Raw genomic sequence first — 24640 nt, forward strand, 5'->3', positions numbered from 1 at the left:
TAATCACTGGGAAATGCAAATCAAAGCCACAATGAGGTATCATCTCATACCTGTAAGAACGGCTATTGTCAAAAAATAACAAGTGTTGGTGATGATGTGGAGAAAAGGGCACTCTACTGGACTATTGGTAGGAATGTAAATTGGTAATCACTATGGAAAACAATATGGAAAGTGAAGTCACTCAGCCATGTCCAACTCTTTGCAACTCCATGGACTGGACGGAGCCTGTCAGACTCCTCCATCCATGGGATTTTCCAGGCAAGAACACTGGAATGGGTTGCTGTTTCCTTCTCCAGGGGATCGTCCCAAAACAGGGATCAAACCTGGGTCTCCCGCACTGCAGGCAGACTCTTTACAGTCTGAGCCACCAGAGAGGTTCCTCAAAAAATTAAAAATAGAATTACCCTATGACTCAGCAATTCCACCTTGGGGTATTTTTCTGACGAAAACCAAAAACAGTAATTTGATAAGATATACACACCCCTATGTTCATTTCAGCATTATTTACAATAGCCAAGATATGGAAGCAACTGAAAGTCCACTAACAGATGAATGGATAAAGAAGGTACAGGATACACAAACACACAATGGACTGTTACTCAACCATAAAATATATCTCGCCATTTGGGACAATATGGCAAGAAGGTATTATACTAAGTGAAATGTTAGAAAAATACCATATAATTTCACTTATATGTGAAATATAAAAACATATGAACAAATGAATACAATAAAACAGACAGATTGATAGATATAAAGAAGAGATTGGGGGGGTAGAGGGAGTGAAATAGGTGAAGGAAATTAAGAGGTACAAACTTCTAGTTACTAAATGAATCATGGGGATGAAATGTACAGCTTTAGGAATACTATCGATAATATTGTAATAACTTTATTTAGTGACAGATGGTAACTAGGCTTATCATGGTGATCATTTTGTAATGTACAGAAATACCAAATTACTATACTATATTGTGTACCTGGAATTAACAGTGTTATAGATCAACCATAATTCAATTTTCTTAAAAGGTAATGGAAAAGGTAAATTAAGGGTTTAAGGAAAGTGATACAGGTTTGAAATAATTCATGAAAACTTACCAGTGTATACTTTATAAAGTAGTTATAAGAATAAGGGAAAGCTTTACATCTAAACAAGTTCAGATTCATGCCATCTTACCCCAGAAATTAGATGGAACACCAAGTTTTCAATAAATATATTTTAAACATTAAATATAAACGTATCAGTTGCTATTCAGAACAAAGTCAGTTATTTCCTTAATTGAATTTTTTTTTAAGTTTGTAGACTTCAGTAATCTATTCAAATACTGTATTACATACAACTAGACAATGGAAAACCACATTTTATTCAACTTTACTTCGTGTTCAAAATTACTGTTAGACATTGTGCTAATTAGGATGTAAATGTTTATAATGTTAATAGAATCAATACTCTGCAAACGCATTTCTATGAAAATAATTTGATTCATTACTAAAATCTTTGAAATCTACTCAAAGTAGCTAAATTTACAGCTGTTAACTAAAAATGTGATTTAAATTTAAATTGCCAGAAGACAGTTTTAAGTACTGTGTCTCTTCCTTTAGGAAACAAAAATTTGAACTAAAGTATTTATATTATTATGAACAAAAGACACTAGAAGGAAATAGGAAGTAAGACTGCTGAGTGAGAAGAAAAACACCGTTCAGAGTTTTTACCACAAAGCATAAAATTCTACAGGAAATGAATACTTAAACGTACGTAATTATAAAGAATAGGCAGTGTAATCTTATTTCACAGTAAAAAACAGGAATCTCAGGGAAAGTTTATTGAATAGAAATGAACGGTGTGTGAAAATTAAAAGTTCCATGCCAATGTTTGTGCCATAGACCTCCAAAGTCAGCTTACTATTAGTATTCTGTTTACCCTTTTGGCCTAAATTAAACCAAACTTAACCTTCATGTACACAAACAAAATGATAAAATCTTAAGAGTTAACAAAATCCCTTTTATAGCATTTGTAACAAATTCACACTAAACTTCTGACTGAAGACCTCCAATAACTATACACTGACCCCCTGAGAGCAACCATTACCAAATGGCTATTTATAAATTTTGTTATTGATATTTAACTATATAACCTGCCTCCTTGAGTTTTCTTCCCCATTGGTCCTTGTTCTACTTTTTGGAACAATGATTTTAAAGCTAAACTAAACTGAATTTCTCAATTCACAGGAAAAAAATATAAACAAATAGGATTTGTATAATTTTAAGCTTTCTATAAAAGGTATTTTAACTTTATAGAAAGCTTAAAATTATCTTATCTATTAAAATCTAGCACAAAGAGCTATTTGTACAATGCAACACAATAAATTGGAAAATTTAGTACATAAACTACTTTTATCTTTTTTACAAGCATACCATGATTTTCAGATAGTCTATTTCTTGAACTGTTTTGAGAACATATGTCCAAAATGTAAAACTTTAAAAGAAAAAAAGTTTCAACTTCCTCTTTTACATGGCAACTTTCTAAACTTGAAATATTATTCCTGAAAGGATCTCAGAAATCATCTAGTCTGGTTTGATATAAACCAGGTTTATATCAAAGATGAAGAAACTCAGATTCAGATTGTGAATTATCTCCAATTAATATTCTCTTCTTCAGGTAAAATATGCCCAATCTTTTCAACAGTTCCTTAAATAGCACAGCTTCTAGATCCTGAACATTGTAATTTTTTCTTTTCAAGACACACTTTGACTGGTCCCTCTTAGAATGTGGTGGTCAAACATAAGTATTAACAGAGAAGAATATAACAGAATGATCAACAACTATATAACACCTCATGATGCCACAGGTAGACTCCTTTAAGAAGCCTAAGCCACTTCAATTCAGACACTGTGTCATTTAGTAAAGCTCTGACGTACACTGTAATAATCTAGCTCCCATCTCTGACTGATCAGCTGATCAAGTCAAGGTATTTTTGCTTACCTGGCTTTGACTCATGCCTCTCGCAGCCAATCTGCTTACTCCTTGATCCTTTCCCCTATACTTTAAAGAAAATCTAAGAATATGTTTCTGCTAAAACTTGTCCAGAAACCTAGTTAATTCCTAGAGTCTGAGTGACTAGTAATTCTCTGCACTTCCATGTGATCTGAACTCACAGATCTTGCTGGGGGAAACCTATCTTTAGAAAACTACCTGTCCTCATCAGTCCTGCAAGATGATTTCTGAAAGCACCCCAAATTGGGAAATATCAAGATGATACTGTGACAAATATTAAAAATGAGTAGGAAAAGATGTATGCAGAGAGAGAATGAAAGGAACATAAATGAGTATCACACCCCTGCCCCCACCAAACGAAAGGGTGGAAAAAACATCAGTTGAACCAGAAATGACCAGTCTAAACCATACAGGGCAACAGGGAAAGGAAGCTGTGCTTTGCAGCAAAAGCACTGTCACAAAGCAACTGAAAAAGAAAATACTGACATTAACTGCAGATAAGTCACTCTCTGGATCTAAGTTTGTGGATCCATGAAATGAAGTTGGTTAGACTAGATGACTATGGTTACACATCTTTAAAATGAATTCATTTAACTAATAACAATACTGTCATTACATGAAAAAATTAATAATTACTTAACTTCTTTACATTTCAGTTTCCTCAACAGTGAAATAGGCATGAATCACTCTGATATCACAGGATTCTAAGGAAGTCTCTACTCTCTCAGTGATTGTAAAAAAGAAATAAACCAAAGTCATTTATAAATATTTTATTAAATTCAGGATAATCTATTATCCTGTGGCTAAAACGCATATACTGTAGAGGTGCAAACACATTCATATGAAGTGTGATGCAAGAAGCAGGAAGATTATTTGAAAGTGACCTGGATGCTCACTCTGGGTTGCCTGGACTATCAGGGGCTCTGCCTTCCACCAATGGGAGGCCTGAGTCTAAACTCAGCTCCACAAGAGGACCAGAGGAGACTCTATCCCTGATAGCAGAGACTGCAACTTTCCACAGGTCATGAGATCTCCAGGTTCTAGGCAGCTACCCTTTTCCTAACAATTTCTGTAAACAGCTGATATCGCTATTCCAGACTACACAGTGTCAAACACATGCCATCATGGTTAAGTCCATAAAAACGAGATCCACAGTTGGAGAGGGATCTCTTTACTGGAACACTGACCCAAATATGAATCAAGCAGGAACGTGGCCTAAGCATAACAGGAGGATCAGGGAACCAGTGTCTTTCTTTAAAAAAAAAAAGAAAACTACGGTAAAAATTCATAGAACATAAAATCTGCCATATTAACCAATTAAAAATGTACAATTTGTTGGCTCTCAATACATTCATAGTGGAGTGTAAACCATCACTATTATGGGAAGAACACTGCAGTGTTCTAATTTCAGAACATTTCATCACTTGCCCCCCAAATCCCTGTACCCATTAGGCAATCATTCCTCATTTCCTCTTTCCCTCAGTAACTCAGCAAACACTAATCTGCTTTCTTCCTCTATGGATTTGTGTTTTCTGGACATATCATATTAATTGAATCTACATGTTTTTTTGTGTCTGGCTTCTTTCACTGACAATGTTTTCAAGGTTCATCTATGCTGCTTCCTTTGTGTGGGTGAATAATATTCCATTGTATGGACACATTTTTGCTTGCCCATTATCAGCTGATGGACATTTAGGTTGTCTCACTTTCTGGCTCTTCTGAATAAAGCTGCTATGAACAACCCGATTTTTTAAATGGACAAATGATTTAAACATACATTTCTTCAAAAAAGATGAAGAAATTGCAAATAAGCATATGAAAAGATACTCAACATCACTAGTTATCAGGCAAACCCAAATCAAAATCACAATAAGATACCACTTCACACTTCTCATCCATTAGGAAGGTTATAACCCCCAAAATGGAAAATAACAAGTGTTGACAAGGATGAAAAGAAACTAGAACTCTCATATACTGTGGGAGTTGGAAAGGGGATGATGCAGCCACTGTGGAAAACAGTTTGCTGGTCCTCAAAAAGCTAAACATAAACTAGCCAGCAATTCCACTCCTAGGTATATGCTCCCTTCCCCACATTTTTTGATTTGGCTCAGTCTTCCCTTCTCCTTACAAATATTTTAGGAAATGACAGATGCTTTGTAAAAACAAAAACCAAGACAAGACAACATAGAATATTAAGAGAAAATAATCTGATATTATACTTATGATTCCAATTTAAAAATTTTTTTTCCAATTTAAAATGTTAAATTAACCTGTGACTTTTAAATTGAAAGGTGTCAAGAAATTATGTTACTAAATGTGCAAATAGTATTGAAAAGCTTAAGAGAACTTAAGAACATGTATTTCTCAGTGTGAGCTGCAGTCAAAATGTATTTGGAATACACTGCACTGGTTAAGATTTTTCTGGATTCTGATCATGTTATCCAAAAACATCCTCATCCTTTTTTCTTAACCTTAATATCTACTGTTTTCTCCCCAGACACCTAAAATGGCTTTTAAAAATCAACAATTCAACATAAATCCATCCCAATCATGCAAAATTTGCTTCTCCTTCCCAAAATCCTAGCTGATTCTCACTGCCTAAAGAGTAGTTAAATGCTGATCTAATTAACTGAATGATATGATTCACATTAAGGTGAGAATGAAGCTTAAACATTCCTAGAATTCACAGATAATATAAAAAGCAAAATAAAAATCTTCAGTGGTATACTATATATGGAAAGGCAAAGTCTAAACCTTACTGCCCCCTCTTGTAAGAGAAGACATTCTGCTCCATGAACCCTTATCTAATTCTTCCAGACAGTAAGACTATATGAACTCAGCAAATATACAGTTCTATTCTTCATTTGCATCAATATAAGTGTTTAAACAGAGTCCTTTAAATGGCTTTTCTCCCCTCTCTCTGAGGCCTCCCTTCCTTTCTTCCTTTTTCACCTCCCTTCCTCCCTCCTGTTCTTCTATTCCTTCATGGTTAAAAACAATAAAACAATATACATTAGAATTTCTATAATGGAGTTAAAAACCAAAATTCCTCATCTACTCTGAAAAATAAAGGTGCTAAGGCAAAGAAAGTAGGACCACATATAAAGAATGGAGAGGGAGAGACAGATAAAAATTATCCTAAACGCCTATAAGCAACAGCCAGATCCTTAGGTTTTCAAAACTCACAATCCTAGAAAAAGATATTAATAGCAATTAATTTTTCAATTGGCCTAAACACATTTAATCCTTTATCACACAATCTAAGATGCACAGTGTACTTAAGAATAAAAGAAAACAAAACTCAAAAAAATATTTCTTTCACCTAATAAATTATGTACACAAGCATGAATTCTGTGTTATACTAAGTTTGAGAAGTTCGTAAGAAAAGACTATACCTGATATATTTGGCTCTGGACTTTTGTAGGCTGAGTTGTTCGAATATTTAAAGACTGGCTTCTTGTTACTGTTGCTCCAGAAAGAGATTTTCCATTCACCTTTCTGTCAAGGTGACAACTTGCTGGTGATCTCTCCTCAAGAAGAACAGCATCCCAAGGATCGTCTGCTAGCAAATCTGGTACATTTTTCTCTTCCTCATGGTCCTCTACCTCTACATTGTCCACCTTAGGCTTACTTAGAGGATCCAAGTCTAACCAATCAAATTTACTGATATCTTCAGACTTTGGAGATACCTGCAGATTGTTGATTGTAGTTTTTGAATTTATCTCCAAATCAGTCCTTGCTTTTCCATTTTTTAAAAATTCTGATGTACTAGCTATTTTGTCAAACAGCTTTGCCATGTCAGGACTGATGACTGGGCGATAGATAGGTAAGCTTCCTTGTGGATGAAAGGGTGTGGCAGGTGCCAAAGGATATGAAAAATAAGGAGACTGTCCTGGAAGTCTTAAATATATAGGTTCTGTGGATGCAAAAGTAGGCATTCTTGGGTTGAAGCCATTTTGGAATGCAGTCTGTTTAGTACTGTAAGTTGACTGATAAATAGAAGGTAAAGTGTAACTGGAAGGTCCAGATAATCCAGGTGGCCACTGTCCTCTCTGAACAGCAGGTCTAAGATAGAGTTGTGCTGATAATGCAGGGTTCAGAACAGGAGTAACTGGCAATATAGGTGTTTTCCTAGTCTCAAAACTGTCATCCAGCAATAGTTTCTCAAGTTCAGCTTGGGTAAGCTTTTCTACATCAATATCTACTGCTCTTTTTTGGGTATCTGATTCAGGAAACACCATGAGATCATAATCCTGTTTATTATAAACCTGTGCTTTTTGTCCAGTGCTGCTAGACAACTCAAAGCCTCTCTGATTATCAGTCACCTGTCTGTCCTTTTGCAGTTTTGCTAAAGCCTCTGCTTCCATCTGTAATGCTTCTTCTTTGTCCACATCTTTTGTTCTTGTTGATTCCGGAGGGGAAGATGAGCATTTCTTAAATCCATTGTTGCTGGATATCTGAGCCATGTCCACTTACAAATCCAAACCTCCCCAATCTAGTTTTCTCTTGTAGTTTCCGAAATAGCAAGACCTGTACATAAAAATAAATATAACACTCAATTAGATTTTTAAAACACAAATTTGTTTAGTTTGTAACCCAGCACATATGATTTAGGGCTTCCCTGGTGGCTCAGCTGGTAAAGAATCCTCCTGCAAGGCAGGAGACCTGGGTTCAATGCCTGGGTTGGGAAGATCCCTTGGAGAAGGAAACAGCTACCCACTCCAGTATTCTGGCCTGGAGAATTCCATGGATTATATAGACCATGGGGCCGCAAAGAGTCGGACACAACTGAGTGACTTTCACTTTCACATATGATTTAGGATGTCATGCCATTTACACCATGAAATGAAATGAAATAGAGAAAATCTGGGTTAAGGAACACTTTTAAAACATCTCATACACTTGTTAAGAGAGAGATGTTTAGACATACATGACTTTACCCCATTCCAATACAGTAAATGAACTCAAGCTTTCACTTCAGTTGTCACACTGAGTGTCATTAACCAGTTGCATTTCCGGCAGAATTCTTGGCATGAAGTGGCTTAAGTGCTAGTCACATATTTTCAAGAGTTCTGACAGGGTTTACTAGAATGCAAACAGCAAGTCAAAATGATTCCAATCTTTTGCTATCTGTAAAAAGGCTCAAAAGCCAATTAGCAATAAAAGTGTTCAATACCTAGTAAATGAAAGTAAGTAACTATTATTTTATCAAATCAACACATGAAAAACTAAGGACTTATAATATTCTAGAAATTTTTTAAATGTATACGGTAACATAGATTAGAATAATAAGGCAAGTGTTAAGGTTATAAGAAGCTCTAATACTCCACTCAAAGGTTAAATTACAGCTGAATTTGCCACATAGTTCTGATCACACTTCTATTCTGATTATCTAAAGTTAAATCAATAGTTACAATACTAAAATTTCTCCTTTTCAGACAGCTAAACTATTCATAAACTAGAAGATAGTTTATTAAAACTTTTTCATGCATGCATGAATGCTTAGTCACTCAGTTGTATTCAAGGTAGCTCTGTGGTAAAGAATCCACCTGCCAAGGCAGGAGACGTGGGTTCAACCCTTGGGTTGAGAAGATCCCCTGGAGTAGGAAATGGCAACCCACTCCAGTATTCTTGCCTGGAAAATTGCAGGGACAGAGAAGCCTGGCGGGCTCAGTCCCAGGGGTTGCAAAGAGTCAGACATGACTGAGAAGGTACGCACTGTTAATCTAACCTGATTGGAGATACACATAGTTTGAATATCTATAAAGCAAGAGAGCACCTGTTTATATCCTTATAAATGTTTAGTGAAAGGAGGCAAACTTTCCAACTGTCCAAAGTGAATTCAAATAAAGGAGAAATTTTAGTACTGTAACACAAATGCAAATTCTAAGTGTTGAGGTATATTAAATGAATAAATTATTAGCAATAAGGATATGAAGAAAGGTTTTCAAGAAAGATATCTTTTGCAACTTTTCTATACAACTATAGTTGAATTTGAGTCATTTCACTGAAAAGCTATCCCAAATTTTCCCCTTCTCTGGCAGGCTGCAAAACTAGGTGTGACGTACACTTAACGTCTGTACACTTCATTGTATGTAAATGTTTTTTATCAAAAGAAAAAACTGAATATTGGCTTGCTAAATACACGCAGCAGGTACTTAAGAGAAAAGAACTAATACCTACAATTTATTTTGAAATGCATCAAAAAATTAGATAAATTGATAAAAGAATGATAGATGGATAAATATATAATAAAGCAGGTATAGTAAAATGTTAACAGTAGTATCTAGGGGGTAGTTATGTGGATATTCACTTTGAAATTCTTTCAACTTGGCTTCATGACTGAAAATTTTCACAATACAGTGTTGGGGGAGGGATAGGCAGAAATTCCTCCCATTCCATATACACATCTGTTTTGCAATGCAACTTTATTACTCTTCCCATAAAGAGGTGGGGTCTATTTCTCTACTTGATCTGAGCTGGCCTTGTGACTTGCCTTGACCAACAGAATGTGAAAGAAGTGACACTGTGGGAGTTCTAAGTCCATCATAAGTCTTTCATACCTAAGTCTATCATCTAGGCTGACTGCTTCAGCTCTTTCTTCCCTGAGTGCAGCCACTTCCATGTGAATGCTCATGAGGATGAGAGAGCACAGAGAGGTCCAGGTAACAGCCAGCATCAACCAAGCATGTGAGTGCAGCCACCATCACAGACCATCCATCCACAGCCGAGATGACCACAACCACATGAGTGACCCAGGGCCAGCAGAAGAAACTACCCAGCCTGAGTTCAAGTCAAATTGCGAATGCACAAAATCATTTTGGAATGGTCTGTTACATAGCAATAGATAACTGGTAAACCTTTTCTTCTTACTTTTAGAAAACAAAACTGAAGCCACTTACATATTTAATAACAAATTTCTGTTTTAACCTCCGTAGTCACCATTACTACTTTCCTTTACATGTCCTCAGAGAATAAACAATCCCTTTTCCTTTCTAAGGAGGCCCCCTCCACTTATATCCTTGATCCTACGGAATTTCCCTTCTTTATCAATGACTGCCTCCTTTGCAGTCCTTTGTTAATTTCTCCTTTACTTGCTTCTGCTCCTCTACCATAAAACTGTTCAAATGTTCTCCATACTGAGGGGGGATATATCTGAATATTCCCTTTACTCTAGTAGCTTTCGTTTTTTCTCCTTTCACTGCCAAGCTTCTCAAATGAGTGACCTAGAAAGTCCTTTCTTTACTCTGCCTTAAAAAAATTCTACTTGCCCTTCAGAGCCCAATTCAAAATACAGTCTCCTATCTGAAGCTTTACTTAAGCACCTTCTGTCAGAATTTATCTTTTTATTATAGCTCAACTAAAAATTTTTATCTTTACTTTTGTATGCTGCTTTTGTCTGCTCAGCATCCTTCCTTCTGGTAGCAGAATTTCTAAATTCCTTTTTGGAAACTACTTGTCTTTCTTTTGTTTCATCTACTTTGAATTTGAGCTAGACCATCCTCACTCCACACCGCCCCCCACTCCACAGCACCCCAGCTCCAGAAGATTCAAGTGTGGCCAAACCAGAATTAATGCCAGAATTTCTGGAACTATTTGGAAAGGAAGTTTATCATTGAGGTTGCTAAGCTGACAGGATGTAAGTCTGGCACTGTTTGGGCCATCTTTGCCACCACTTGAGGAGATACTGTCTGAGAATGAATCCAAGTCAGAAGAAAGTAGAGCTAAGATAAATGAGATAAATCCTACATGTTACATTAAGTATCTGGATCTAACCCATGTCCAAGGCCAATCTTTCATTTATGTAGGCCCATAAATCCCTCTCCTTGCTTAAGCTGGTTTAAAATTACTTTTTGCCATGATAACCAAAAGTATCTTAACACAGAATCTGTAGCCTGTATGTCTACCCTAACAGACTAGAATAAGCTTGTGAGGAGGCCTAGTTTGCTTATTTTCCCTCCCCACTACATTTAAACACACTTTGCTTAATAAATATGGAACTTAATGTAATGAACATGTGTTTTAACAGGAAGGAATGAAAGCTATTAAAAAGTCTTAGAGAAGGGATTCCAGATGGCACAAAAATATGGGTATATGATGAGAAAAATGATTCAAATTTAACTATCTGTTAGCCAACACAACACACTGCCTATTTTTCACAAAGCTAGGTGGATTAGAACAAAACAACATTCTGAAAGACAAAGATTTGGTTTGGTATGATCACTAAGTCGTGTCTGACTCTTATGACCCCATGGACTGGAGCCCACCAGGCTCCTCTGTCCATGGGATTTTCCAGGCAAGAATACTGGAGTAGGTTGCCATTCCCTTCTCCAGGGAATCTTCCCAACCTAGGGATCGAACCAGGGTCTCCTGCACTGCAGGCAGACTCTTTACCAACTGAGATACGAGGGAATTCAATTCATCTTCCACAAACATAATGCTGATTTGTTATTTAAGTATTCTTCTGGCTACCCTATTTGCTAATGATAGGGCTTGTTCTCAAAGAGGGAATCTGGATTTTTTTTAAAGTACATTTGAGATACAGTTAATTCAATGGATTGCACACTTATTCCAATTATTTCAAATTAATGTCATCTTTCATTTACTGATAAAGGTATAAAACTAACACTTTAAAATATATTTTAACAAGGAACTTAGTGTTTTCTCACATTATCAATTCATTTGCTTGCTCTATCCCTAGTTCCAACCCAGAAAGTAAATACAACTCTAAGTAGTCATTAACAGCTGTCTGTTAGCAGCCAAATATCATATTTTAAAGTTTTTGGTTTTAAAAAAAATACCGTATTTTAGTTTCCCAGAAGATTATTAAGCATGTATACTCAAATGATAATAAGGAACTTAAAAGGTTGTCCAAGAGTAACCCTGTGCCTCAGCTATTTTTCTAAGGCTGCTGCACTGATATGCTCCATTAATTTTTTAAAATGAAACTTCACTTGATGACAAACATTTAGCAGGAAATAATTTCCAACATGCTCATTCAAAATGAAAAGTTCAATGCTAATGTTCCACTAATTCAAGCTGGGAAAGACAATGTAACTTGTTTTTGAATGATGACTGTATACCATCTGCCAAAAATTTCCCAACATAGAGTAACTCAGTGCAGATGACAAGGCTGTAGCTGCTTTAAAATTCTTTAAAAGAGGGCAATTAAACTATTCAGTTAAACTTTTGGAAACCATTCGCAGACCCAAAGGAATTAATTTAAAAGCTGTTGGCTTCTACTGACACTCATTTACAATTTAAATTTAAATCTCAGACAAAAATAAAACAAGTCAGTCCTGCTATCCATCTAAATGCTTTCTGATCTTAAAATTCAAAATACCTAAGAAAATGGAAAAACAATTATTTGAATTCAACCATACAAATATTCTCCTTGAAAATGAAAATCAAAGACAAATAAGTTATGTTACCTCCATGGATTGAATTTATGCCACTACTAAAAATAAAATTATGAAGACTGCAGTTAAATGTTTTTTTTTAATTCTAGAAAATATCTATACAGCTCCATCTACCCAGAAACCTCGATTACCCTGGTGGCTCAGTGGTAAAGAACCCACCTGCCGCTGCAGAAGATGCAGGTTCGATTCCTGAGCTGGGAAGATCTTTTGGAGAAGGAAATTGCAACCCACTTCAGTATTCTTGCCTGGGAAATTCCATGGAGAGAAGAGACTGGTGGGCTACAGTTCATGGGATCACAAAAGAACTGGACATAACTTAGTGACTAAACAACAACAAATACATAGACCTGTGATTGGAGATATATAGGTACTATATGTCAAGCACTGCTTTAAGCAATATATTAACTAATTTAACCTTCACAAATTCTATTAAGTAGCTGCTACTACTATCCCTAGTATACAAATGTTATATTAATATAATGTGCCCAGCTCATAGCAGCTAGGCAACTGGTGAAATTAGGACTCAAATTCAGATGATGTTTCTATGTTAACAGTTAAATGGAATCAGTAAGTGTCCAGACATATCTTATCCTTTAAAAATATCAATTTTCTTTCTCAATCCTAGGGATATTTCTGTTTACATTAATAAATTTTATTTCTTTTAATTCTATCATGAAGTAGTTAGTATCACTTTTTAGCTGTAACATACATCACGGATTCAATGGACATGAATTTGAGCAAGCTCTGGGAATTGGTGATGGACAGAGAAGCCTGGCATGCTATATAGTCCATGAGGTTGTAAAGAATTGAACATGACTGAGCAACTGAACTGAACTGATGCATCAATTTATCAGCTAATATATTATCACCAGATGACTAGCAAAGTTATAATTTCATTGAATTCCTATCTTATTTACCCTCTACTCTCAAACTTACCCTGGAGAAAGAAATGGTAACCCACTCCAGTATTCTTGTCTGGAGAATCCCATGGACAGAGGAGCCTGGCAGGCTACAGTCCACAGGGTCGCCAAGAGTCAGACACGACTGAGCGACTTCACTTCACTTCACTCAAACTTAAGCTACAGTTGCTGCATAATGCATCAATGATTAGAGAACCTAAGACACCATATCTTTTATCAGAAAAACTAAACTCTGAAACAAATAAATAAAACAGACTAAAAGAAGTAATTTATTAATAATTCAACTGAAATGGAAAAATCACATGGCTGAGCTCAGAATAAACAAGTGGTGGGAGAAAAATTATCTTGAAAACTAGGAGGGAAAGAGACAGCAATAGAAAAGTAACCATAGGAGAAAGGAACTCCATCTGTGCTTAAAAACAAACTGCATTAGAAGAGAATACTCTCCTACTTTTGGTTCAGGATGGCGGAGTAGAAGAACATGTGCTCATCTCCTCCCGTGAGAGCACCAAAATTGCAACCAGCTATTGCACAACCATCGACAGGAGGACACTAGAACCTACCAAAAAACGAAAACCCACGTCCAAAGACAAAGAAGAAGCCACAGCAAGACAGCAGGAGGGACACAATCACAGTAAAATCATATCCCATACCCGCTGGTAGGTGACCCACAAACTGAAGAACAATAGTACCAATAAGTTCTCCTACTGTTGTGAAAGTTCTGACCCCAAATCAGGCTTCCTAACCTGGGAATCCCCAGGTAATCTGACCTTGAAGCCCAGCAAGATTTGATTATAGGACTTCCACAGGACAGGGGGAAACAAAGCCTCCAGCCTTGGAGGGCCCAAACAAAATCTTACATGCACCAAGACCCAAAGGAAGGAGCAGTGACCTCAGAGAAGACTGAATCAAAACCACCTGCTAGTGTTGGAGGGTCTCCTGTGGAGACATGGGTCGGCAGGGGCTCGCCACAGGGGTGAGGCACTGACAGCAGGGGTCCTGGAAGGCCCCGAGGGCCTAAGCCGCCTTGTGCATTGTGATTATTGCTCAGTCACGTCCGACTCTTTGCAACTTCATGTCCGACTCTTTGCAACTTCATGGACTATAACCCGCCAGACTTCTCTGTCCGTGGGGATTCTCCAGGCAAAAACACTGGAGTGGGTTGTCATGCCGTCCTCCAGGGGATCTTCCCAACTCAGGAATTGAATCCAGGTCTCCCACATTGCAGACGGATTCTTTATTGTCTGAGTCACCAGGGAAGCCCTCTTTGAGGTCCCCATTAACCCTACCATAGAGGCCAGTAGACCTCAGGGTTGGGTCACCTCAGGCCAAGCAACTTACAGGGAGGGAGCGCAATTCCACCCATGAGCAGATAATTTGATTAAAGCTTTACTAAGCAAGGCCTTGCACACCAGATAAAGACCCAGTTTTTCCCACTGCCAGTCCCTCCCATCAGGAAGCTTACACAGCCTCTTAGCTTCCTCTGTCGAGGGTAGACAGGAGAAGCAAGAACCACAATCTTACAGCTAGAACAAAAACAACATTACAGAAAGTTAATCAGGATGAAAAAGCAAAAAGTTATTTCCCAGATGAAGGGACAAGATAAAACCCCAGAAAAACAACTAAATGAAGTGGAGACAGGCAAACTTTCAGAAAAAGAATTCAGAATAATGACAGTGAAGATGACCTAGGGTCTAGGGAAAACAATGGAGAAGACACAAGAAATGTTTACCTAAGACTTACAAGAACTAAAGAACAAACAGAGATGAATAATACATGCTGCTAAGTCACTTCAGTCGTGTCTGACTCTGTGCGGCCCCATAGATGGCAGTCCACCAGGCTCCCCTGTCCCTGGGATTCTCCAGGCAAGAACACTGGAGTGGGTTGCCATTTCCTTCTCCAATGCATGAAAGTGGAAAGTGAAAATGAAGTCGCTCAGTCGTGTCCAACCCTCAGCGATCCCATGGACTGCAGCCTTCCAGGCTCCTCCATCCATGGGATTCTCCAAGCAAGAGTACTGGAGTGGGGTGCCATTGCCCTCTCCAGAATAATACATAAGAAGGAATCAATAGCAGAATAACTGTGGGGGAAGAACATGTAAATGACCTGGAGGACAGAATGGTGGAAGTCACTGCCACAGAACAGAATATAGGAAAAAAAGAGTTTAAAAAAATGAAGACAGCCTAAGATACCTCTGGGACAACATTAAACACACCAACATGTGCATTATAAGGGTCCCAGAAGGAGAAGAGAGAGAAAAAGGACCTGAAAAAATATTTGAAGAGATAATAGCTGAAAATTTTCCTAATACAAGAAAGGAAAGTCAACCAAGTCCAGGAAGCACAGAGAGTACCAGGCAGGGTAAACCCAAGGAGGAAACACATCAAGACACACAGGAATCAAACTGACAAAAATTAAAGACAAAGATAAAACATTAAAGGCAACAAGGGAAAAATGACAAATAACATAAAAGGGAACTCCCATAAGGTTCAGCTGATTTCTCAACAGAAACTCTGCAAGCCAGAAGGGAATGGCATGATGTACTTAAAGTAATGAAAAGGAAGAACCTACAACCAAGAATACTCTACCCAGTTAAGACTCTCATTCAGATTTGATTAAAAGCCTTCCAGACAAGCAAAAGTTAAGAGAATTCAGCACTACCAAACCAGCTTTACAATGCTAAAGGAACTTCTCAAGGTAGGAAACACAAAACAAGGAAAAGACCTACAGAAAATAAACCCCAAACAGTTGAAAAAATGGTAACAAGAGCATACATATCAATAATTACCTTAAATGTAAATGGATTAAATGCACCAACCAAAGGACACAGACTGGCTGGGTGGATGAAAATATGTGCATATATGCACCTCCACTTACCACATCACTCTGCTTGATCCCTGCCCCAAATTGCATGTAATTATTCTATATTGTTCAGAGAAGGCAGTGGCACCCCACTCCAGTACTCTTGCCTGGAAAATCCCATGGACGGATGAGCCTGGTAGGTGCAGTCCATGGGGTCACGACTGAGTGACTTCACTTTCACTTTTCACTTTCATGCATTGGAGAAGGAAATGGCAACCCACTCCAGTGTTCTTGCCTGGAGAATCCCAGGGACGGGGGAGCCTGGTGGGCTGCCATCCATTGGGCTGAACAGAGTCAGGCACGACTGAAGCGACTTAGCAGCAGCAGCAGCAGCATTCAATATTGTTAGGTTAATCAAGCCCCCATTATGGCTTGCAATTGTAATTACCTTTTTATTTTTTGTCTGGTTATTGATTGTGAAAACTGATAAACATCTTTTACTATTTTGAGTATGCAACTATTACTCACTTAATACCAGTGTATAATGATTGGTCAACAGAAAAATAACAGAATTCTATATCACCAAAACTACCATTTAATAGAAAAAAACTGTAATCACTTTTTAAAATCCAGATGTATCAGAATTACCTTGGAATTTTTTGAAAAATACAAATGCCCAGATACCGCTTTTTTTTTTCTCCAAAGCTCCAGATATCTTTCTAATGAACAGTCATGTTTAACAAGAACTGGGCTATATGATGATCTTTTACTTTTATCTAGTTTGTTTCACTTTTTCTTTCTCATGTTCAGTGCTCCCATTTCATTTAGTTTATGTTTTCCAATTTTTCCATCTCTGTTTTTTATAGTCTTTCTCAAGCCTTTATCAAGTGTAGTAAAGCTTTTATATACATACATATAAACAGTATGTATAACATATACCTCAGAAAACTTGCAAATTTTTGCCTAACTAAAAAATTTGACATTTTGACTCCACTTCACTTAGTATAAATAGAATGCTAGATTTCTAATTTAAAAAAAATAGATATGCAACAAGCAGCAATGATTTACTGCATAGCACAGGGAATTATAGTCACTATCTTATAATAATCTATAATGAAAAATAATTTCAAAAATAATACATATGCATATGTATAACCAAATCACCTTGCTGAAACACTGCAAGTGAACTGAACTTCAATAACATATATAGTATGAAAAAAAAGAATACTCTCCTATCTAATTGATTCACGGAGGGGAAAAAAAAATCTCATAATAAAAAAAAAAAAATCAAGTACTTTGGTACTAGGCACTATACAAATCTGTCAAAGACAAAAAAAAAAAAAAACACAACACAGTGTTCAGGGATATGTTTGGTTGGAGTACCACAATTCAACAGAAATAGAATGCAAGTCACATATGGAATTTAAAAATTTTATTGCTACATTAATTAAAAGAAAGATGAAATTAATTTTAATAAACTTTAATCCATTATATCCAGAATATTATTATTTCAATAGATAGTCAATATGAAAAATATAAATGGGATGTTTTACTAAGGACTATCTTATCATCCTTTGCAACTTTTCTATTTTTAAAGTGTATAATTTCCAATTAGCCATTTACAATTAGAAAACTTAACATTTCATAGAGAAACATGTTCACAACTAATCACACAGGATAAATTACAAAAAGATTAAATATTTAACTGTTTAAAAAAAAAAATTGAGTCACAGGAGGCTTCCCTGGTAGTCCAGGGGTTAAGAATCAACCTTGCAACACAAGGGACACTGGTTTGATCCCTGATTCGGGAAGATCCCACATATCATGGAGCAAGTAAGCCTGTGTGCCACAACTACTGAGCTCACGCTTCAGCGTGAGTAGAAGCACGAGTGCCTAGAGCCTAGGCTCGGCAACAAGAAGCCACTGCAAGGAGAAGCTCACACACAGCAAGCAAGAGTAGCCTCCGCTTGCCACAACTAGAGAAAGCCCGCATGCCGCAAAAAAGACCCACGACAGCCAAAAAATATATAAATAAATAAATAAATGAATCTTAAAAAAAAAAAAAAAACTTAAAACGTAGAATCATAAAACTGAAGAAACACCGAATTCCTACATAACATCAACATAAGAAAGGGTGCTGTTAGTAATATGATTCAAAAACCTAGAAGTCATGAGAGAATATTCAAATACGTATTTTAAAAAAATAACTTTTATTTGTCATTCAAGCACCACTGAATTTATTCATCTTTTCCATAAATATTCACTAGGTGTATGTTAAACACCAGGCACTGTTCTAGGTGCGGAAAACTTACATAAAAATAACGTAACCATTAAGAATGTCAATGAAAGAACAAACTGGGGAAAAAAATTTGCTACTTATTGATATAAATCACACAGAAAGAACTATTTTCATAACATAAAGCCCTTAAAGAAAAACAACCTTATAGGAAAATGGACAAAAAGTTTGAATAGGCTGGTCACAAAAAAGTAAAGACACCTACCCTTACTCATGTTGAGGTAATAGCTGCTGCTGCTGCTAAGTCACTTCAATCAGGTCCGACTCTGTGCAACCCCATAGACGGCAGCCCACCAAGCTCCCCCATCCCTGGGATTCTCCAGGCAAGAACACTGGAGTGGGTTGCCATTTCCTTCTCCAATGCAAATCTTATACTAAACCTAATTTTATATCAAACTGATAACAAACACACAGAGGGGAAAAAATTCATCATACCAAAACTTGTTAGATACATATAACAGCAGATAAAGGAAAAATTTTTGTTTTAAACGATGCTAGAAAAGTAGAAAGGTGAAAACTTAACGAACAACTGAATTGAACTGAACTGAGACAGCACAGAAAGGCAAGAAAAAGAAACACGACAGGATCAAAGAGGAAGAAACAAAATACTGTTTTCTGATAAACCAACAAATCCAAAGAATATGCAGGTAACTAATAGAATTACATGTCGGAGCTTAGCAAGGTTGCTGGAAATGATACTGAAATTAATTATATTTCCATATACCCATAAGGAATGGCTAGAAAAGGCAATTTTCAAAAAAGCAATATTTATACTAATAAGGTCACACACATGAAACCCACTAATAATATATGTAATTCACAAGTTGTAGGGAAAATTATAGAAGTTTACTGACAAATATTGACTATTTCAATGTAATGGATATTTTCTCATGTTTACAGATTTGAAGACAATTTTATAAAGATACCACTTCTCCTGAAACAGATTTACAGGTTCAGTGCAGTCCCAATCAAAATACATTCTGTTAATATAAAATTTGACAAGATGATTCTGAAATTTATAAAACCAAAAGGGTCAAAACAGCCAAGACTTACTTGAAAAAGAACAAAGTGAAAGGACTTGCGCTATCCATTAAAGACTTACTACAAAGCTCATTTTACTAAAGATAGTATGGTATTTATGCAGGAAGAGATGAATCTAAGTATCATGTTAAGAGCCCAGAAACAGACACACATACACAGATGCCTGATTTAAAAAAAAAAAAAAAAAAAAGAGGCATTTCAGAATAAATGGTGCTAAAACAAATGCAGGAAAAATGAAATGGACTCCTCCTGAACTCCTTAAGCAAAAAATCAACTCAAGGGAAGCCAAATACCAAACTTTGAAAGGAAAAACTATAAAGCTTTTAAAATCAGAGAAAGGAAAAATTTCTTAAGATATAGAAAGAACAAACCACAAGGAAAAAAGTAATAAATTTGACTAGAGTAAAATCCAGGACTTTCATCCATCAAGACACCAAGGAGATCTGTACACCTGAAACTAACACAACATTATAAATCAACTGTATTTCAAAAAAAAAAAAAAAAAACAAAGAAAATGATAAAAACAAGCCACAGAAAGGAAAATATTTTTAACATGCAACCAAAGGATTCAATGGAATAGGAAATGGCAACCCACTCCAGTATTCTTGCCTGGAAAATTCCAGGGACAGAGGAGCCTGGCTGGCTATATAGTCCATGGGGTGGCAAACAGCAGGACAACTGAGTCACTGAGCGCCCAAGGATTCAAGTCCTGAATTAAATAACTCCTACAAATTAAAAAAAAAAACAGATGATCTAAAAGGAAAACAAGCAAAGACAAAAACTTAATGAAAAAGAAATCCAATAATCAATAAATATATGAAAAAACCAATAAATATATGAAAAAAAGGTTAACTCTTAGGAGTAAACAGGGAAATGCATATTAAAATCTCAGTAAGATACCATGACACATACATAAACCTGGGGGAAAAGTTTAAATCTTATTTACTTAAGTGATAACAAGAATGTGAAACAATGGGAAATCAGACACTTTGCTAGGATGAATGTAAATTGGTATAGTTGTTTAACAAAACATGTGTCATATAGAAAAGTTGAAGATACCCTTACTCTAAGGCCCAGCAATTACATTCCAGTGTATATATTTTACAGTAACTCACACATATGTGCACAAAATATATGCATAAGAACTTTAAAATAACATGGCCCATAATAGCCCCAAACAGGAAAAAACCACCCTAATTTTCACCAATCTAAACATGGATGAAAGAGAATACGTTCATGGTCTGTTTCTACTCACATCACTCTGAACACCAAATATGTGGGGTTTTTTCCCACTCTGAAGAGTTCTCCAACTCTCCATACACCAACTGGCTGTTCTACAATTCAATTCAGACACCACCTACCCAGAGTTAATGTCAGAATCCACAGGTTTACAGGCACAGAAGTTCCACAATGATTGCTCTCACTGCAAAAGTCAGTTTCAAGTACTGGATTCCGAGGTTACCGCATTATTGTTCAGCCTAGGTTCAAATCAGGGGTTCCCAGGATCCCACCTCAGGTTTGATAAATTGCTAGTAAGGTTCACAGAACACAGGAAAACAGCTTACTTATTACCATTACCAGTTTATTAAGGAGTAAACTATTCAGGAAAGGCAATGGAAGAAATGTATAGGACAAAGTTGGGGGTAGGGAAGTGCTTGAAGGTTCCATGGCTTCTCTGGAGGTACCATCCCCTGAGCACCTCAGTGTGCTCACTAACGTGGAAGCTCCCTGAGCCCCATCATTTTCAGAGCTTTTTAGTTCAGTGCAAGTCACTCAGTCGTGTCCAACTCTTTGCGACCCCATGGAATGCAGCACACCAGGCTTCCCAGTCCATCACCAACTCCCAGAGCTTGCTCAAATTCATGGCCATAGAGTCGGTGATGCCATCCAACATCTCATCCTCTGTCATCCCCTTCTCCTTCTGCATTCAATCTTTCCAGCATCAGGGTCTTTTCCAATGAGTTGGTTCTTTGCATCAGGTGGCCAAAGTATTGGAGTTTCAGCTTCAGCATCAGTCCTTCCAATGAATATTCAGGACTGATTTCTTTTAGGATTGACTGGTTGGATCTCCTTGCAGTCCAAGGGTCCAAGGGACTCTCAGGAGTCTTCTCCAACATCACTGTTCAAAAGCATCAATTCTTCAGTGCTCAGCTTTCTTTATAGTTCAACTCTCACATCCATACATGACTACTAGAAAAATCCATAGCCTTGACTAGACAGACCTTTGTCGGCAAAGTAATGTCTCTGCTTTTTAATATGCTGTCTAGGTTGGTCATAGCTTTTCCTCAAAGGAGCAAGCATCTTTTAATTTCATGGCTGCAGTCACCATCTGCAGTGATTTTGGAGCCCAAGAAAATAGTCTGACACTCTTTCCACTGTTTCCCCATCTATTTCCCATGAAGTGATGGGACTGGATGCCATGATCTTAGTTTTTTGAATGTTGAGTTTTAAGCCAGCTTTTTCACTCTCCTCTTCTCACTTTCATCAAGAGGCTCTTTAGTTCCTCTTCACTTTCTGCCAAAAGGGTGGTGTCATCTGCGTCTCTGAGGTTATTGAATTTCTCCCGGCAATCTTGATTCCAGCTTGTGCTTCTTCCAGCCCAGCATTTCTTCTGATGTACTCTGCATATTAGTTAAATAATCAGGGTGACAATACACAGCCTTGACGTACTCCTTTCCCAATTTAGAACCTGTCTGATGTTCCATGTCTGGTTCTAACTGTTGCTTCTTGACTTGCATACAGATTTCTCAGGAGGCAGGTAAGGTGATCTGGTATTCCCATCTCTTTCAGAATTTTCCACAGTTTGTTGTGATCCACACAGTCAAAGGCTTTGACATAGTCAATAAAACAGAAGAAGATGTTTCTCTGAAACTCTCTTGCTTTTTCAATGATCCAAAGGATGTTGGCAATTTGATCTCTGGTTCCTCTGCCTTTTCTAAATCCAGCTTGAACATCTGGAAGTTCACAGTTCACATACTGTTGAAGCCTCGCTTGGAGAATTTTGAGCATTACTTTGCTAGTATGTGAGATGAGCACAATTGTGTGGTAGTTTGAACATTCTTTGGCATTGCCTTTCTTTGGGATTGGAATGAAAACTGACCTTTTCCAGTCCTGTGGCCACTGCTGAATTTTCCAAAGTTGCTAGCATGTTGAGTGCAGCACTTTCACAGCATTACCTTTTAAGATTTGAAACAGCTCAGCTGGAATTCCATCACCTCCACTAGCTTTATTCATAGTGATGCTTCCTAAGGCCCACTTGACTTTGAACTCCAGGTGTCTGGCTCTAGGTGAGTGATCACACCATCATGGTTACCTGGGTCATAAAGATCTTTTTTGTATAGTTCTGTGCATTCTTGCCACCTCTTCTTAATATCTTCTGCTTCTGTTATGTCCATACCATTTCTGTCCTTTATTGTGCCCATCTTTGCATGAAGTATTCCCTTGGTATCTCTAATTTTCTTGAAGAGATCTCTAATCTTTCCCATTCTATGGTTTTCCTCTATTTCTTTGCACTGATCATTTAGGAAGGCTTTCTTATCTCTCCTTGCTATTCTTTGGAACTCTGCATTCAGATAGGTATTTCTTTCTTTTTCTCCTTTTCCTTTAGCTTCTCTTCTTTTTTCAGCTATTTGTAAGGCCTCTTTAGTCAACCATTTTGCCTTTGTGCATTTCTTTTTCTTGGGGATAGTCTTGATCACTGCCTCCTGTACAATGTCATGAATTTCTGTCCACAGTTCTTCAGGCACTCTATCAGATCTAATCCCTTGAATCTATTTGTCACTTCCACTGTATAATGGTAAGGGTTTTGATTTAGGTCATACCTGAATAGTCTAGTGTTTCCCCCTATTTTCTTCAATTTAAGTCTGAATTTTGCAATAAGGAGTTCATGATCTGAGCCGTAGTCAGCTCCTGGTCTTGTTTTTGCTGACTGTATAGAGCTTTTACAGAGATTTTATTACATAGGCATGGTTGATTACACCACTGGCTGTTGATTAGTTCAGTTTCCAGCTGTGGAGAGTCCCTTCCCCAGAGGTCAGGGGGTGGAGCTGGAAGTTCCAACCCGGCAGTCACACCTTGGTCTTCCTGGCAACTAGCCATCATTCAGAAACTACCCAGGGATCCCAGACAATAGTCATCTTATTAGTATACAAAAGAAAATGGTCTGGAGATTCCAAGAGTTTCAGGAGTTGCATGACAGGAACTAGGGACAAAGACCAAATATTTACTTTTCTTTATATTGTAATTCATTCAACGGAATTCTGTACATCAGTGCCAAAGAATGAATTAGAACTATAAAAAAATAGATAAGGGCTTCTGTGGTGGCTCAGAATCAGTTGGTATAGAATCTGCCTGTAAAGCAGGAGGTTACCTGCAATGTAGTAGATCTGGGTTCGATCCCTAGGTAGGGAAGATTCCCTTGAAAAGGAAATGGCAAACCACTCCAGTACTCTAGTTGGGAAATCCCATTAAGAGAAGAGCCTGGTGGGCTACAGTTCACGGGATTGCAAGAGTCGGACAGGACTTAGCGACTTCACCACCACCATTGCGAGGCACTGTACAAGGTGCAATGGATATAATATGAAGAGGCACATGAGAAATACAGTCCCTATCTTCAAGGAGCAATAGAATTAAACCCAAGGCAAGTGTAGCCAATGTCACAAGAGTCTATAAAAAGTGTGAGGGAAGGAGTTCTGCGAGAGTGACAGTATAGCTGACCTCAGAACAAACTTTTGGGGAAAAAAAAAAGATAAAACTTAGAAAAATAATGTTAAACAAAGTGAAAGTGTTAGTCGCTCGGTCATCTCTTAACTCTTTGAGCCCACCAGGCTCCTCTGTTCATGGGATATCCCAGGCAAGAATACTGGAGTGCATTGCCATTCCCTTCTCCAGGGGATCTTCCCGACCCAGGGATTGAACCCAGGTCTCCTGTATTGCAGGCCTGATTGTTTACCATCTGAGCTACCAGAGAGGCAAAGGGAGAGACAAAAATATGAAAATTTCATCCGTATAAAGTTCAACAACATGAAAAGCTACACTGTCTAGTGTTTAAGAATGCTTACATAGCAGTGTAACCTCAAAGAAAAGGAAAAGATTATCAAAAGTTAGAATAGTGGTTGCTCATGGAGGGAGGGAGGGATTTATAATGGAGAACAACACTGGGGACTTCCAG

General features: G+C 37.3%; 1 protein-coding gene across 3 annotated transcripts in view; it reads right to left on the minus strand.

Annotated features, from left to right (window-relative positions):
• The window catches only part of PIK3C2A (phosphatidylinositol-4-phosphate 3-kinase catalytic subunit type 2 alpha), a 108500-nt gene that overhangs the window by 64555 nt on the left and 19305 nt on the right, over positions 1 to 24640 (minus strand). For 2 of the 3 annotated variants that reach the window (XM_006077764.4, XM_045162976.1), the window contains exon 2: positions 6388 to 7522. In XM_006077764.4, the coding sequence (XP_006077826.2) occupies positions 6388 to 7458 (1071 nt within the window). In that variant the 5' untranslated portion in view covers positions 7459 to 7522. Of the gene's footprint in view, positions 1 to 6387; positions 7523 to 7960; positions 8078 to 24640 lie in introns of all 3 variants that reach the window. The other variant, XM_044929579.2, reaches the window with a different exon arrangement.

This window comes from Bubalus bubalis, chromosome 16 (assembly GCF_019923935.1).
Source record: "Bubalus bubalis isolate 160015118507 breed Murrah chromosome 16, NDDB_SH_1, whole genome shotgun sequence".
Lineage (NCBI taxonomy): Eukaryota > Metazoa > Chordata > Mammalia > Artiodactyla > Bovidae > Bubalus > Bubalus bubalis.